Here is an 18,137-nt window from a genome sequence, read left to right as displayed (position 1 = left end):
GGGGAAATTCACAGAATAGTTCAGCAGTGGAATGGTCTGCCTCAGGAGGTGGGGAGATCCCCATCACTGGAAGTCTTCAAGTAGCAGCTGGACAGAGACTTGGATGTTTTAGGCTGATCCTGCATGGAGCAGGAGGTTGGACTAGATGGCCCTTTCAACTCTATGATGAAAGGACATGGAAGCCACTACCTTTCCCAGTCTGAATGGGTCGATACATGTAGTAGAATGAGATAGGAGTGTGAACTTCAGGCTGCAAGTAGAAAAGTGTTGTTTTTTAACGCTTACCTATGTAAGTAATATCTACAAGTAGAAAACTGGCATATTAGGAAGAAAGAGGCTTTGTGTAGTCCCTTCTTGGAGCTTTTTAAAAATGTATCACAGCCTTTACATGTCTGACCAACAGCAAAAGGGCTGTTCTCAGTCTGCTCCACACGAAGACCGCGGCTGATTCTGCACTTACTTTGTTTATTTTGTTGTGGATCCTGCTGAATTCAGATCAATTTGAACTTGGGTCTTCCTCTATCCCCACCCCACTGAAACAGAAAAGTGTTCTGCATGTGATTAGTGAAGCTCAGCGGGGAGGGCAGCCAAGCGCTGCAGGAACCTCGCTCTTTTCTTGAAGGGGGGTGGGAGAGGATTGGAGACAGCAAAGGAGGGGGAATAAATCTAAGAGGAAAATCTCTGCCAAGAAAAGTTAGGGCTTCCCCTTTAAGGGAAGCCATGCAACCTGAGAACGAGGAAGCCTTTGAACTGACATCCTGGCCAATCAGGGCTTTTCTACATTGGAGTGTTGGAGGCTCCAGGCAGCAAGTTAGCTTGGGGAAAGCAGAGAGCTGCACCTTTACTCATACTGATTTTTCAAATATCGAGGCTTATAGCCACTCCATGATATCGTGGGGGGAAAGTAGGATCACTCTGGATCAATCATGATTGTTGCAGGTGAAAATTTTAAATCACCCAAAATCAGAATGGAAATCGCATTCAGCGTAGACAGCAGGGACTGAATCGACCTGGGAATGGAATAAAAGCTCTGTGCAAATCCAGCCCAGGCCAGGCTGAAGTACAGCAGGAGCAACTGACCCAAACCTGTGCTGCACCATGAAGCACTTGTTTCCAAGGCAGAGAAAGTGTCTCAATCGCTTTCGTTGGGCTCTAGGATGCACGAGTCCACAGAGAAAGGCAGAATATAAATTTAAGAGTAAATAAACACATTTATTTTATGTTTAAATGTATACTCCTCCTTTCCCCCAAGGGCACATATTTTCACCTTTTATCAAGTCCTGTCAAAGCTGCAGGGTCCTGTTTGAATCCCTCAACCAATTACTCTGTCTTTCTTTTCTGAACTCTCCTACCACATTTCCAGCAACAAAACATGCAACATTTCACAGTGCTGAAGAGGAACACTGCGGCACAAACAGCCAAGAATGCCAAGATGTCCAGGCAGTGATACTGGTACCAGTTCAAGTGATGGGCAGCTGGCCTCAAGTGCTTGGCGCTTTTGTGGCGCATGACAAACTCAATCCAAAAGACAGCTCGGGCCAGCGGCTTTATAGGTTGGTCATGGTGAATTCGAGACAGCCTGACAGCATTGTCCTTGTACCTGAGGAAAAGAAGGGGAGAGCAGAACAAACAGAGATGAAACCTCAGGTGGTGTTTAGGAGCAAAGTCTAAGTTTGGGTTAGTTGAACGCACAGGTACAGGCAAAGGTTAGCAAATGCATGCTGTCAAGTCATAGCTGACTCATGGGGAGCTTGCAGGACGAGATGATCTGTGCCTGACCTAAGGTGGGGCAGTTAATGGCCAATCTGCCCCTGCCTAGGAAGGAAGCAAATGAGAAGATGTAGGTAGCCCAAGGGCACCCAGCAACTTTCCACAGCAGAAAGGGGACTTGAGCTGCTAGTCTGAAATTCTAACCATGTCCACACATTGGTTTTTGTGGGGTTGCAGTTAAGGAACAGAAGCAAACAGTGGGCCCTGGTTAAGAGACATGCAAATCCGGTGGTTTCAGGCTGAGGAGCAGCGGCCGCCAGGCCTGGCTCCAAGGAGTCCTGCCTCAGAGGCCAAAAGCATCCCAGAAAGGGCCTTGGACACCCACCCACCCCGCATTTTCCTGACAGAAACCTAGCTTGGAAGTCTGACAAACTGCTGGTGGCCTAGCAACAGCCACTCAGGGCATCCCCATCCTACGCTAGGGAAGGAAAGGGCAGGAGGTGAAAATGGCCTTAGGAAGCAGAGGAAACCTCAGGGGTAGCAGCACAAGAGAGCCCAAGATCCAGAACCAAATGGGAATGTACAGTACCCAAAGAGTAATGGTGGGGTTACTGGCAAGACTTGACTTCTCCTGAACCCACCACTGACGTCCTTCATCCAGCTCTGGACATGGTTACAATACAATTGCCAGCAAGGAAGATACCATGAACAAATCAGTTTGTATGTATGGGTAACCCAGGCCCTGAAGGTTACCAAAATAAATAACGCTTCTTCAGAAGTCCAAGGTCATTGTGTGTGATTCCTTAATGTCAGAATACTGGATTTTCACAGAAGAGAAGATCCAAGGGAAAACAGATGTATTTTATTGTCGGTTTCATACAAAACTTCATCAGAGGCAAGGGTCTTTATTCTCCATCAATGTCATTGAGATTGTTACGGCTTTTTGCCTTATTGCAAGCCTAATTAGGTTGCAGAAGTAAGTCCATATTATGGGTCGTAGATTACGTTTCATATCATAGTGCCACAATTTTACCATATCCTACGCTAGGGAACTATTGTATTAGTTAGAGCCTCTTGTGACGCAGAGTGGTAAGGCAGCAGAAATGTTGTCTGAAAGCTCTGCCCATGAGGCTGGGAGTTCAATCCCAGCAGCCGGATCAAGGTTGACTCAGCCTTCCATCCTTCCGAGGTCAGTGAAATGAGTACCCAGCTTGCTGGGGGGTAAACGGTAATGACTGGGGAAGGCCCTGGCAAACCACCCCGTATTGAGTCTGCCATGAAAACGCTGGAGGGCGTCACCCCAAGGGTCAGACACGACTCGGTGCTTGCACAGGGGATACCTTTACCTTTACTTTTTACCTTTATTGTATTAGTTATATTCTTATTTATTTTTTATATAGTAAAATGAGTTTTGAGACTATCAGCTTTTTTTTAGCTGTGAGAGCTCCTGGTGATAATTTGTATCGGTAAGTTAAGAAATAAACACTGTTTTTTATTTTTAATTCTTGTATTTAATAGTCAAGAGTGCTGATTTTTTGAATTTTTCATACTATGACGGCTAATAAAGGTCTATATGAAACTGACAGTACCGAGTGTCTGTGTTGCCTTTCAAATCTTCCGTGAAAATCAAGTGGTCTAACGCTAAAAATTCCCACAGAGATGACCTTGGAGTCCTGCGGAATCCCTGTGCCCTAACTCTAAATGCAGTTGCCAGCCTCTCACTCCCTCCTAGGAAAGAGGTTGCAACTAACTCACGTGGCATTATGAATGACGGTGTTCACGGCCTCCACCAGATCTTGGGCTGTCATCGTATGGAAGTTCAGCTCAACAGCCATTCCCTTGGCTCTCATGTGGGCAATGTTGTCAGGCTGATCAGCAAACAGCGGGATCCCGACCATGGGAATACCATGGTAAATAGCCTCATAGATCCCATTAGTTCCACCATGTGTTATAAAGGCTTTGGTCTTGGGGTGTCCTGGAATACAAGATGAACATGTACTGACAAAAGCTCTTCCACCAGTCGTTGGGTTGAGGCTGGGGAGGGATGCTAGGGTCCTACCCTGTGCTAAATGCTAGGTGCTAGATCTGAAAGCTATGGCAAATCTAGACAGCATTCTAAAAAGCAGAGACCATCACCCTGCCAACAAAAGTGCGTCTAGTCAAGGCTATGGTCTTCCCAGTTGCAATGTATGGCTGTGAAAGTTGGACCATAAGGAAGGCCGAGCGTCAAAGAATTGAGGCTTTTGAACTCTGGTGCTGGAGAAGACTCTTGCGAGTCCCTTGGACTGCAAGACGAACAAACCGGTCAGTGCTAGAGGAGATCAGCCCTGACTGCTCCTTAGAAGGCCAGATCCTGAAGATGAAACTCAAATACTTTGGCCACCTCATGAGAAGAAAGGACTCCCTGGAGAAGAGCCTAATGCTGGGAGCGATCGAGAGCAAATGAAGAAGGGGACGACAGAGAATGAGGTGGCTGGATGGAGTCACTGAAGCAGTCGGTGCAAACTTAAATGGACTCTGGGGAATGGAAGAGGACAGGAAGGCCTGGAGGATCATTGTCCATGGGGTCGCGATGGGTCAGACATGACTTCGCACCTAACAACAACAAAGATCTGACACCAGGAAGATCTCAACCGTTGAGATACCACCGAGAGCTACATTATTGGCTTGATGCTGGAGCAGCCATGTTAGGGGAGAGAAGCTTTTTTTTTTAGTTTCTGTTGCCATCTTGATGCTAGTTTTCTGATGCTAGTTTTGTTGGGATGGGGAACGTTTTAATGTGTTTATGGGGGTTTTATTGTTTTATCTGTGAGCTGCCCCAAGTGAACACTAGTCAGGAGGGGCCAGAAACAAAATAAAAAAATAAATATTTCAGGAAGCTGCAAGGAGGGTATTAGAATGGATTCCCAGCTGCTTATTCTAGCTCTGCACAGCTGGCATTCAATCCTTGATGGTCATCATTTACTATTGACATTAAAACATTCCCAGGGTGAAGAATTTGTTCTAACGTAATGCAAAATTAAGGACACATCAAATAATTTCGCATTGGCCAATGTTCTGAATAATGATCAAATAAATACTTTAAATTCTCATTTGCCATTAGCTGTAGCCAGTTCCTTCTTTATGAATATACTAGAGGCAAAGCCTGTTGTATCCAGGAATACAACGGGCTCTAGAGCTTGGTAGTGGGAAGAGGAAGGGGAGGCATTGTCCAGTCTGTAAGGGCATGGGGTTGAATGTGTGTGTTGTGTGGGAGGTTGTGGTGGTGTGGAGACAAATGGCATGGGTGTGGAGATATGGGTGTCAAGAACCTGTGGTGTAGAATGTTCATTAAGTATGGGAGAGGACTGACATTTGGGAATTGTGGCATAGTGGTTACAGATGAGCTTTCCAGTCATGTCTTCAGATATGTGAAGGGGAAATCAGACTGGAGACTCTTCTTAGGGGGAGATTACATGGCAACCACTTCCTCCCAGTTCTGCATTCAACCTCATTTCCCTTCTTGTCCCCCTGCCCTAATACACATGGGGTAGTCACAATACTTGGGTGTCTCCCCTGCTTCTTCTGTCTCCATTTTTTACTGTTGATAAAATATTATGTGCCCAAATGCTTCTTTCACAGTTGCTCCGTAGAAGAAGAAGAGCTGGATTTTTGTACTCTGCTGTTTACTACCCAAAGGAGTCTCAAAGTGGTTTTCCCATCGTCTCCCCACAATAGACAACCTGTGAGAGATGTGGGGCTGTGAGAGGTCTGAGAGAACTGGGAATGGGCCGAAGTGACCCAGCAGGTTTCAGATGTCTCAAAGCAGTTTCCAATCGCCTTCCTTTCCTCTCCCCATAGCAGACTTTCCGTAAGGGTGGTGGGGTAGAGAGCCTCACTTGGAAGATGGCAACCCTAAGAGGAGGTCCCTCTGTGCACAGCAGTCTTGACCTTAGTCAGGTTTATGCACACCTAGGTAATGTGGAATTCTAGAAGATGAACCTCCACCATTCTGGAAACCTTACCTTCTCTCTGCAATGTTTTCTTGACCTAAAATAGGTCAGGAGGTTCTAGGTCGGTGTGGAGGCATTACATACTTTTGAGGGCCCTCTTTCAGACTTCAAGCAATATGTTCAGACCAGGGACAGCCAACCTCCAGGTGGGGCCTGGAATTGCTGCTCATCTCCAGACTATACAGACCAGCTCTGCAGACAAAAATGGCTACTTTGGAGGGGTGACTGTGTTGCATTGTATCCCCCTGAGGTTTAGGGATGCTAGCCTCCAAGTGGGGTCCAAGAATCCCCTGGAAGTACAGCTCATCTCTAGGCAGTTAGGCTGAAAGGAAAGTTCTCTCTCCTCACATGCATCCCTTCAAAAGGGATGCACGTGGCCCCAGAATCCACTTGGTTGCTTGGCTGGTGATGTCTGCCATTCTGAAGCCTGAGACCTGCTGGCAACTGCAGTCCCTGTTGTTCTCTGCAAGGCCAACTTGTTGCCTAATAAAAGTGGATCACCTAGTTTTCCCCAAAGTCTCACTGTCTACTTTCCTGTAAAGTTAACTACACTTGAAATTCTGGGCCACTTATATCTTTGAGTTCATAGGAGTTTTTATTTACCAGGCCAAGCTTGAAAAAAGTCACTTTAGTTCCCATGTCTCTCCAGCCATTTACTTGTTCACTATTTACAGTTTCAGGCTGTAAATATTCTTTATTTCGATCTTCCTGAACTTTCCAGACTCGCAGGATTGATATTGGTCTGTCTGTCTGTCTCTCTGCACCCCAAAATACAAACAGCTGCTGGAAAGGGCTGGCCAAAGCCCATAGCCCAGGAGGAACACACCCGCAACCACAGTCTGTGAGCCTCTACCATCCTCTCTAGATCGCTGCTCGTCTCTAGATTATAATGATCAGCTCTGCAGGCAAAAATGGCTACTTTGAAGGCCAGACTCTGAGGCATTGTACGATTTTAAGGCCCTCCTCCAAACCTCCAGGAATATCTCCAACCCAGGGGTAGCCAACCTCCAAGTGGGGCCTGGAGAGTTCCTGGAATTACAGCTCATCTGCAGAGTATAAAGATCAGCTGCCCAGGCATAAAGAGCTCCTATGGAGTTTGGACACGGTTGAGGAGAAGAAACATTTAAGGTCTCCCACACTGGTTGTTGTGGAGCTGAAACACGTGAGGCCTACTGCATAGGGTTGTTGTGCAGACTGCTATATAAAGATATTGTATGCCTTTTCAATTTTCCTTTGGTTATTCATGGGTTTCTGCCTTTCTATGGTACACACTACTGAGAGTCGTAGAACCTGATTTTCTAATTCTGGGTTCTGTGAAGTAAAAACTGGAACATTCTACTTATTATGTGCTAATTTAACTGACGACAACAGCCACGGAATCAGATCTGGCAGAACAGTACAGTGAAGGCAAAGTCTGCAAAACCAGCAGGACTCACCGAGAAGATCATTTTGGGGTATCCAGTCGTAAAGCCTGGTGTTGGCTCCTAATGTGCTGGGCCTCTTCCCCTTGTACCGCCAGATCACCTGAAAGAGAGCCACCAGAGGAGTACAGTCCACGCGGCAAAACGTTCCTCTTGCTACTGATCTGTAGGCATCTGATTTATGGTGGCCTCTCCTGGGGGTGAAACCTGGGGGTTTCAAGGCAAGTGATGTTCATAGGTGGTTTACCATTTCCTGCCTCTGCAGAGCAACCTTCGTAGCTGGATTTCCATTTCCGAGATCTGATGAGATCAGACTAGCCCAGGCCATCCAAGCAACAAGGTTATTGGTCTTACTAAAAAGTTGTTATAATTACTTTTTTTTTTCCATTTTAAAGATTGCAAACCTTCAATGGCCAAGGGAATTAAGCTTTCTGTAATATATCTAGTGTAGTCTAGATCAGGGGTAGTCAACCTGTGGTCCTCCAGATGTTCATGGACTACAATTCCCATCAGCCCCTGCCAGCATTTGCTGGCAGGGGCTCATGGGAATGGTAGTCCATGAACATCTGGAGGACCACAGGTTGACTACCCCTGGTCTAGATGATCCTGCATCCCAATTTAGATTTAATATTACATAATTCAGATGACACATCTTATTCATTTTGCCTTATTCTATTAGACATCATTTTGTCTTCTCTTTCTTGAGCTACTTTAAGGAGTGAAAACTCACATCAACCAAAACATAAAAAGGAAAGGGCAAAATCAAAAAAGAAAAAGAACAAGAACAGAGACCCCCCCCCCAACCCAAAGAATGAGTTAAAGGTGTGAGTTTAGGAGAGAGAAAGAGGAGGGGGGAGTTTTAAGGAGAGTCCCTCAGGCCAAATTGGTGAAGGCTTCTCCAGTGATGACCCTCCTGGGTCCAGAGCAGCAGCAGCAGCAGAAGCCAACCAGGCAGCACAGTCTCTGGGAATCGGGGAGCGAATCTCTCCACTACAGCAGCTCAGCCGAACAAGCAAGCAGCAATGGTAAGACCCCCCATAACTTCTTATAGCCTCTCTGGCCATGCACAGAAGATGTGCAAAAAGGAAAAATCTGTGGCATAGGTGTTTTCCACCTCTCTCAACCTGCTTCCCTATAGGCTAAAACCTCCCCCCATGCCTCCCTCCTCCCACTTACCTAGGCTTAGGCACATGCAGCAAGCTTTGCAATGTTTTTGCAGAAATGCCTCACAATGATTGGCTAGGTTCCACTAGGGAGCTTAACCATTCGTCTGCCTCCTTCCTCCCCTCCCCATTGCCCAAAGGCGGGAAAGTTTGAAGCAGTTCCCACTCTACCTGTCCCTTTAAAGTTTAAAAGGACAGCTCTCAATTGCAATTGGGATGATTTGGGCAGCTGCAATTCAGCTATCCAAACCTATGGAGGTGGCCAATTCGAACCGTTGTCAGGAGATCTGTGCCTGAATCAAACCTGAATTGGGTACTTTTCCCTCCAAAAGGTCTGAAATGCATGTGCCGAGCCAGAAGTGTGACCTTGTGAAAGTGAACATCGCTCAGACGGAAGAAATCCAGATATGAATGCATGAAATGAAAACCACGGAAAAGTGGGAGGGGATCGGGGCAAGTGCATGAAGGGGCAGTGTGGGGAAACTCAGGGTGCTGATAACTTCCGGTCAGTGTGTTCTTACAGGGTCCGGTTTTCAAGAAACAATACAAGCACCGTGGTTTTGAACCCAGCCAGTGGGAACTGACCCTTTGTGGAATCCTGCTGAGTGCCAAGGCAATCTCCGTGCTCTTTTCATCGGTTAAGTTCTGAACCATTGACCCCAGAGAAAAGACCACAAGGCCATGCTCTCCTGAGCTCTGGACAAATTCTTCCATTTCCTGTTAGAAGACAAAAAGACATCAACCCCCCAATTTTCCTTTTTGAACCTTTTCCAGTTTGTAACAGTTCTATGTATTGTAGCCGTAAAAAGCTGTTGATGTGCAGCTGGCAAATACCAATTCCCTTGGAGAAACAGGATGTTTTGGAGGGTGACTCTGATATTCTATCCCGCTGATACCCTCCCCCCCCAAGCCATGCCCATCCCCCCAAGCTCCAGCCCCCTAATCTCCAGAAATTTCCCAAAGCTGGCTGCAGGTGGAGGAGTGAGGAACCAAATTAGAGGCTGCTTTTAGCCACTATGGCAATATGACTCTCAATGCTCCCTCCCTGGTGAAGCCTGGGAGGGAGGAGGGAGGAAGGGAGGGTAGTGTAGATCGGGCATGATACATGAAGGCTGGGGCCCTGCCACTTTGTGCCTTGGGCCTCTGATGGGGAGCAGGTTCTAGCCAGACCAGGAGATGCCCACGCATCCGGCTGACATGGAACAGCACAACTGTCTGCAGCAGCATACAGGACTGCATGTCAGTAGCGCAAGAACCACATTTCTACAAGGAGACTTGTGGGTAATCTGATACACAAATTTGGCCCAAATTTGGCCCAGTTCCTCTGGAGAAAACGGCTGTTTATAACAGGGGTAGTCAAACTGCAGCCCTCCAGATGTCCATGGACTACAATTCCCATGAGCCCCTGCCAACGAATGCTGGCAGGGGCTCCTGGGAATTGTAGTCCATGGACATCTGGAGGGCCGCAGTTTGACTACCCCTGGTTTAGAAGGACAAACCGAAATCCCTCCCCTCTCCAAACCCTCCCTGTTCCCCACCCACCAATCCCCAGGGACTTCTCCACCCCCAAGCTGGCACAGCCCCCCCGCCCCCCACCACCTTTTTCACGAGGAACTGGGAACAAGAACCAGATTCTGTTCTGGTGGCCAGACAGAAGGCCAAACTGAGCGTTACCTCAGGCAGTGGCTTAGCTGGCAGGCAGTGCAGACCCCCAACAAACTCAAAATTGGGGAGGAAAGGCCGAGGGAATTCAAAGTCCCAGTAGGTCCGGATCAGCCACAGCTCTGCTTTCCCTATCGTTTCACACAGCGTCGTGGGCCTCCCTGCAAATGAAAAGGAAGGGGGTTATGTTGGGCTTGTCTTTCTTTGCAGACAGAAAGGATTTCGCAGCAACCTTGTCTGGAGTCATATCGAGGGATGACTCATAGATTTCATTTCCTAACCTTGTGCATATACTAGTTCAGAACCTTTCCAAGGCAATTGGTACAATAAATTTTATATATCAATAATTTTTTAAGGACCAACCAAAACGGTTTTTAGATACACTCCGTTTTCACAATTTTTCTTCAGTGGTTGATTCCTTATACTCTTATCAACCAATTTTTATATATAGACATGTTTTTTGACTGACATTCCCCACAATACTTTACAGAGCCGGTGGTCAATCACTACAATCACTACAAGTATTTAGGCATAAACTTTACTTATAATAACAGTTGGGCCAACCAATGAGAAAAAACAATCAAATCTGCAAAAGGCCAGTTGTCCCTTTTAGCCAAGTTTTATCATTAAAAAGGCAACAAAAACCTTCAAGCAGCCATTAAAATCTACAATGCCAAAATAATTCCTCAGATACTTTATGGAATCCCAATATGGATGGATGCATTTAATAATAAATTAAAGAACATCCAATCTTTCTGTTTCAGAAATCTGCTAGGAGTCCCAAACTGTGTGGCTAATCATACACTTGTAGCAGAACTTGGCCAACAGAGTCTAGAAGCCCGGGCTTGGTCTCAGTCCTTTAAATACTGGTTAAAAATTCATTTCCATGCTCAAATGGGTAGTTTGTTAATTAACCTTTTGAGTGACCCTTATTCTTTCAGCTGGCTGGGCAAAATGTCAAAAAAACTTCAAATTATGGGTCTGGACATCTCAACCCTTAGCATGCAAGATGAAAGGACGATACTAAAGTTAATATCACAGAGACTAGAAGATCAGGATACACAGATACTGGGCTCCTCTAACAACAGTGTATGTTCTCCCCGCTTCTGGGATATTCCTTTATCTTACAAATCCATGCCCATGTATCTCCAAATTTTGGAGACACACCAGTGAAGAAGAAGAAGAAGAAGAAGAAGAAGAAGAAGAAGAAGAAGAAGAAGAAGAAGAAGAAGAAGAAGAAGAAGAAGAAGAAGAAGAAGAAGAAGAAGAAGAAGAAGAAGAAGAAGAAGAAGAAGAAGAAGAAGAAGAAGAAGAAGAAGAAGAAGAAGAAGAAGAAGAAGAAGAAGAAGAAGAAGAAGAAGAAGAAGAAGAAGAAGAAGAAGAAGAAGAAGAAGAAGAAGAAGAAGAAGAAGAAGAAGAAGAAGAAGAAGAAGAAGAAGAAGAAGAAGAAGAAGAAGAAGAAGAAGAAGAGTTGGTTCTTATATGCCACTTTTCTCTACCCGAAGGAGGCTCAAAGCGGCTTACAGTCGCCATCCCTTTCCTCTCCCCACAACAGACACCCTGTGGGGTGGGTGAGGCTGAGAGAGCCCTGATATTCCTATCCTATCCTATATGTTAGTTCCTAAATAAATCTTTATCACCTCTTGAATCTGGTTTTGCCCTGCTGCTGTGTTAATTCCTCTGCCTACAATAACAGCCAGGACACATTAAATTTAGCTATTTAATATATTTATACCTCCAACTTTTCATAGCTCACAAGACACCTTACGAAGTATGGCCACTGAAAACAGAGATTAAAGCCAGATTCTTAGGTAACCTCTGCCGCTATTTGTTTACAGGTTGATTCACACCTGCATGCATGCAATATCAGGCTGCCATGCTCAATGGTGACGACTCAAGCTCACAGATTCAGAGGGAACTTTCACACCACCCGAAACACAGAATCAGCCATACAGACATCAAGCGTTACAAAACGGTGTGCATCTGTGAACCAGCTGAAGTGGGGGTCCCAATGCCGTCACTGGAGGAAGTAGGAGCAAGTCCTTACCTAGGATTTCGCTGTAGTACTGGTCCCAGTCTCTGAACAGAACCTGATGGAAAATGATGTCTTGCAAGCTATAAAACAGCAGGTTTTTCATCCTCTCTGCGAAGGACATCCTGTCTGTGAGCCCAGAGACGCTGGCTGGCACATAGGACGGAGGGGCTGGAAGGGCCCCACAGAGACGCTCCAGTGTATTTCCTACAGAAAATCGGAAGGAATACACAAATGGGATCCGAAGCTTCTCGGCCACCAGTTCGCCACAAGGCATGAGCGGGTCAGCAACGAGAGCGTCAAAGTCGGCCAGCTGCAACTTCTTCATTAGTTCTTCATTTGAAACAACCATGTCACAGACAATTTTGTTCTTGGAAAAAAGCTCCACCACTAAGCGGCAAAATTTAGAGGAAAAACTCCCATGAAGACATTTTAGGCTGCTCATACATTTTCAGGTGAAAGATCTCCCTTATCAGAGTGTTCATCTCTGCCTTGGGGAACGGAACCGTGACCTCTTCCAGGTGGAAAGTGGAAAACGGGCTGAAGTCACCTACCTGGAAGAACGAAGGCAGCAGCACCGTGATGTGGTGGCCCCTGGCCGTGAGCTCCTGCAGGATCACCTTCAGGTTGATCCAGTGGCTGTTGTCTGCTGGCCAAACAACCACTTTCCCAGGGGATGTTGAGCCCAGGCAGAACATCAGCACCACGGAGTGTCCCAGGCCCCATTTTCCAGGCAGCAACATGTTCCCGCTTCCCTCCACTCAGGTCCAGCTCTGTGTCTGCAGGGAACAGCTCCATTGCACAACTTCGCAAACTAACAAGCCTTCGCCACAGCAAAATCCTGATGTGGATGACTCAGCATAGTTCTGGCCAGAGAGAAGGACGTGTGATGATTACTCGGCCCTCTGGAGGTCAGCAAACTTCCTCTGTTGGGACTGCCTGAGTCCCTGGAACAGCCCAGCGTCACTCCAGTGGTGCTCCCAGCAGACCACTCCACAGAGCCGTGTCACAGAAGAAGGGAGAAATGGTGCCTGCCTGGTCATGCACGTGGCCTTCAGGAAAAGTCAGACTTCACCGTGCTTCCAAGAGCACAGGAGGCACATGAAAGATGTCATGTCAGCCAGGAGCAGAATCCTACATTTTGTGAAACTGCTGGTTCTGTGTGTTGGTGACGGGATCCTAACTTAACCTATGTTTCCTTCTCCCACTTTCTCTCACACTTAGAATTTGAAAGATTCATGATGGAATCCTCACCAGGACTCAGTCTTGGCTTCTTCCTCAGTCCTTGTTAGATCCGTGGGTACAAGGAAGCCAGGACACGGGGAGTTCATTCCAGCTCTTTATTATGACTTCAGCAGGATGGTGCAAGAGGCAAAACATGATAGGTCAGTGTCAGTTTAAACTGACTGGATCCAGCAGACCGGATTTAACTGTACATTGGCCAACTGTGCTACCTTTCAATCCTGCCTTAGACCTCAAGTTCGGTCTTCAGGAGAAGTACAGACAAACCAGGACACATCCCCATTGGAGGAATTCCCAGTATCATTCTCCCCCACATATCTGGAGAACCAAGCTGCAACTCATGAAAGCTCATAAATGTTGTTGGTCTTTTATTTCCTTTTGCTGTGGCAGACTGAGATTACAGTACAAAAAAAGAATGGCTCACAATGAACAATCAACAGAAAAGAAAGGGAACCTTTCTAAGGCAATATGTTTGTAATATATACAATGAGTAAATACAATTTTTATGCCAATAAAAGGTTACTGACTGACTGACTGACTGACTGACTGACTGACTGACTGACTGACTGACTGACTGAAATACAATTTCTTTTACATCAATTCCGTTTTCATTGGCTTCATCAGTGGTTGAAACCTCCAATCCTCCAAAAACAGTCTGTAGTACTGCGGAGAATGCTAGTCAACACAGCACCCCGGAGAGTCTATGGCCGATTGATACTAAAATATTAATAACTAGAAATTAAGCCCGCTGTAGACAAAATACAGCGGGCGCTAGCGGACTGGGAGGAAGAAGGAACGAAAGGAAGGTAGAAGAGGGAAGGAGGGATGGGAGGGAGAAAGGAGGGCAAGAGGTGGGTGAAGGATGGGTAGAAGGGAGAAAGGAAGGAAGGGAGAAAGGATGAAAAGCAGAAAGACAGGAAGGGCAAAAGAGAGCAAGTGAGAGGGAGAGAAAGAGGGAGAGAGAGAGGCAGAAACGAGGGAAAGAAATAGGGGAAGTTAGGAAGTCAATAAGGAAGGAATCAGGCAGGAAGGCAGGCAGGGAGGTAAGTGGGAGGGGAGGGGGAAAGGAGGGGAGTTGTGAAGGGGTGGGGGAAGTGAGGAGGGCACAAATTTGGAGGGGGTGGGGGAAGAGCGTGGGGTAGAGAGGGGTGGGTGCGTGGGTGTTCGGGGTGGGGGAAGAGGTGGCGGATCGTGGGGGTGACTTTTTGGGGGGCGGCAGAAGACAGCAGCGGGTGGATGGCTGGGTCGGGGGATCCGTGGGGGAGGGGGGGCATGGGGCGACTTTTGGGGGGAAGTGTGCGGCGGGTGAGAGGCAGCGTGGGCGGGTGGGGGTGTTTGCTTGGTGGGGAAGCCCCGGCGGGGCGGCGGCGGTTCACGGGGGCAACGTGGAGAGGCCAGCGGGCAGCCGAAGAGTGCGGACAGTGGGTGGGTGTGGGGAGCAGTGGTGGAAGGCACAGGGCCCCCCCAGGGGGGAATGGAAGATTAGGCCGCGCGTTGGCTTATCTTGGATGTCCTGCGGTTCCTGGGTGGGGCTTCCCCGCCTCGTTGCGGGGCCGTCTCGGGTGGGCGGCATGCAGGCAGCAGGCAGGCTTCGTGGACGACAAAGGGACAGGCCCGGCGTGTCAGTGACACGTCGGGGCTGTCCCTTTGCCGGGGCCAAAGTCTCCTGGCCCTGGGGTGGCTGCAGGCATGCAGGGCGGCTCGGCAGGGGCGCAAGTTCCCTCTCCCCGGGTGGCGCCACCCCCCCGCCACCTCCACCATGCAGCCAATGGTGGGCGGCTGGCTGCTGCAGCAGGCGGCTCGGGAGGCTCTCGAAGGCTTGGGTCACCCTCCCCAGCCAAGGTGCCTGCCTCGGTGGCAGGAAAGGAGCAGGACCGCCGCATTTTGACGTGGCGGCCCTGCTGCTTTCCTGCCACCCCCCTCCCTGGGCAGGGTCCCTGGCTCGTCGACAGGAAAGGAGCAGGGCCACCATGCCTCTCACCGTCCAGGGAGTACCAAGTTGCCAATGGGGAGCCACGCTGTGCGTGGCTCCCTATTTGCCACTTGGCCCCAGAGTGACACTCGGAGGTGCCAATCAGGAGCAGTGAAGCCATCCCCGGCCCCCTCCTCCATCCAGTGAGGCTGCAGCTTACCTGGGGCCTGCGGAAGCCATTTCCTGGTCCTTCCCTCCCCGGCGAAGCCGCAGCTTCCCAGGGGCCCATGGGGAAGGGAACTCCCTCCCTTCCCCCCACCCCAAGGCACTTACATGTATCCTGGGGAGCATCTGGGGCAAACTGCTGATAATGGCGGTAGAGAGCCCCTGGGTGACTGGGTGGGCAGGAGTGGGCATGGCCAGTCCGGGTGAGGACCCAATCAGGACACGCCCATTTAGCCCTTAACCAAATATGTATACTGCTCCCCTAGTGGTTTAAAGATAATTCTTCTCTCTCTCTTTAACATGCAGTGACATGTCACAAGCTTGTATTTACATCGTCAAAATCACTTACGACTAAAAGATACTCAAATATTTTCTTAATAGTGGCCCAAGCAGGTTACAACAGCAATAAGGATATATACAAAAATCAAGTTTAGGTTATTTACCAGCTTGGGGCACTATTAAGAAAATATCTGAGGCTCTGTTAGTCGGCAATAAGTGATTTTGATAACTCTTCAAATGGAACATATTTAGCATTCTCTCCCCCGCATTATTCAGCAATTGTATGTGCCCTCTGGCTCAGCTGGGCTGGGTTGTCACTTGCGGCCCGGGAACCCAGATGTATCTCCTCATGGACCCAGACTTCCCCTCAGATGCATTCGCCAGATGTTTGGAAGCCGAATGGTTGGAGCAGAGCACCTGAAACTCAACTCCTCCAAGACGAGGGTCCTGTGGTTAGGTGGGAGGAAGACAGATCAGGAAGCACACCTTGGCTGGGATGCAGCTTCATAGCATGCCCTTGGCCAGGAATTTGGGGGTAATCTTGGATGCCTCCATGTCAATGTAGGCCCAGGTCATGGGAATAACCTGTATGGCGTTTCTCCACCTTTGCTAAGCAAGGCTCCTGGAGCCCTACCTGTCTTTGGGCCGCTTGGCCACTCTGGTGAAGGGAAGAATGGCTATTCAACCAAGGTTAGGGTACCAGGTGCAGGAAACATTCTGGAACTTTCCCCAGGTAAACATGCACTGACTTGGGCTACACATCTGTAACACAGGATATGCAGCTGGACACCAGATTTCCAACTTAGGAAGCTGCTTAGTGGGACCACTAACCACCCTACATCTTTTCCAGTGTGGCCTCAGCTTGCTTGTTTCCAGTTCTTTTAAGCCAGGGTCACACCGGTGATTTTCTGCAATCAGAACATGTGCTCTACTGAATCATGGTACTTTAGGAAGAAATACACACTTACCTAGAATCTGACTGTAATAAGAATCCCATTCTCCCCAGTAGCGTCGGAAAACATAATCCTGTACGTGATAGGATAAAATATTTTTGATCCTTTCTCCAAATGACATTCTGTCTGTCAGCTCTGACAGAGCAGCCGGTACATACGAAGGAGGAGCCGGTAACATCCCACAATACCTTTCCACCGTGGAAGCCGGTGTGAACCTCAGAGTGTACACAAATGGGATCCCCAGCTTCAGAGCCACCAGGTCCCCACAGATTGTCACTGGGTCAGAAAGTAGGACATCAAAGTGTCTCTTTTGCAACCGGGCCAGGAATTCTGGGTTGGCCAGCACCCCATCACACATTTGTTTGTTGAGCATATTTGCCTTCTTCATCAAGTTCCCCAGTTCTTTGTAAAAATGGTAGAAAGTCAGAGTGGTTGGCCTGTTGTGGAGCCACAGCATTATGATGTCCTTGATGAGGGACTCAAGGTCATCCTTTCCAAAGGGCACCGGGTACAGTTCAAAGCTGGCTGCTGGCAAGTCCCCGGGCTGAATGAAGAGGGCTGCAGTAGAAACCAAGATGCTGACATTGTGTCCCCTCTCCATCATTTCTTGAAGGATGATCTTGATATTTAGCCAATGGCTGGCTTCTGTTGGCCAGATCAGCACATCCCCACCGGAAACATTCCCCACCAGAGCAAGCTGAAGTGTAAGGATCAGGAGGGAGGCCTTGGCAGACGCCATGAGGTGCTTCTTTGAAAACAGCCCTTGGTTGAGGAAAGTACCACTCCTCTTCTGGGATGTGGGGAAACCTTTCATGAATGAGTCGGTCTTAAAGGAGCCACTGGATGCAAACTTTCCCCTGGAAGAGAGGAAAGTGGGATCAAGTCGTTATGGTGATTAGGTATCCTACTAAGAAATGCAGAGCCAGGATGGACTTAAAGGAGAATGCCAGCTAAATACAATTGCCGCTTATCTTTGGTGGGCGATGGGGAAGAAGCAGGCCCTGTGGTGCATGTTAGAACTTAAGGTCATTTACACCTATTCATATTATTTGTTCTTTATTTTAAAGAAGAAAAGAAGCCAACGACACCAATACAAAGTCATCCCCCTGAAATGAGACATACCTGGCTTCTTCCTTTCCTGCCCCAGCAGTCCCGTCTGTACAAAGTAAAAGCAAACAAGCACTTAAATAATATCCTTGAGCCTTAAGTAGGACGAAATGTGAGAATTAGACTGCAAGATATTGAGAGCAGTGTGGGTTTGTCACTTCATTCCCCACTTTGTATAGGATTAAATTATCAAGATTATCTTCTTTAGTCCAGAGTGGATGGGAACCGCATGATTAGATTTCAGCAAACTCTTCTAGGTGAACAATGGCCCTCTGACACATCCTGCATGTACACAAAGAAATGACCAAACGTTTTGTACGTGCTTTAATGGAAAGTGACTTTTATCCACCCAAAGGGAGCGCCCACATTTTTTAGAAGTTTTCGGAGCTTCTTAGCACAGTGGAGTTTGGAAATGCTCTCTAAAGCCTCTGGAGGTTTT

General features: G+C 47.9%; 1 protein-coding gene across 1 annotated transcript; it reads right to left on the bottom strand.

Annotated features, from left to right (window-relative positions):
• Positions 1-1,191: 1,191 nt before the first annotated feature.
• LOC143820292 (UDP-glucuronosyltransferase 2A2-like) lies at positions 1,192-17,588 on the bottom strand. The gene is given in 8 exon segments (XM_077302908.1): positions 1,192-1,600; positions 3,466-3,685; positions 7,139-7,226; positions 8,872-9,003; positions 9,961-10,109; positions 11,996-12,389; positions 12,391-12,626; positions 16,607-17,588. Coding segments are annotated over 8 exon segments (2,298 nt in total). The 5' UTR covers positions 17,406-17,588; the 3' UTR covers positions 1,192-1,320.
• Between the last annotated feature and the right edge of the window lie 549 nt (positions 17,589-18,137).

Source organism: Paroedura picta, chromosome 11 (genome assembly GCF_049243985.1).
Source record: "Paroedura picta isolate Pp20150507F chromosome 11, Ppicta_v3.0, whole genome shotgun sequence".
Lineage (NCBI taxonomy): Eukaryota > Metazoa > Chordata > Lepidosauria > Squamata > Gekkonidae > Paroedura > Paroedura picta.
This window is presented reverse-complemented; position numbering and strand designations above follow the sequence as displayed.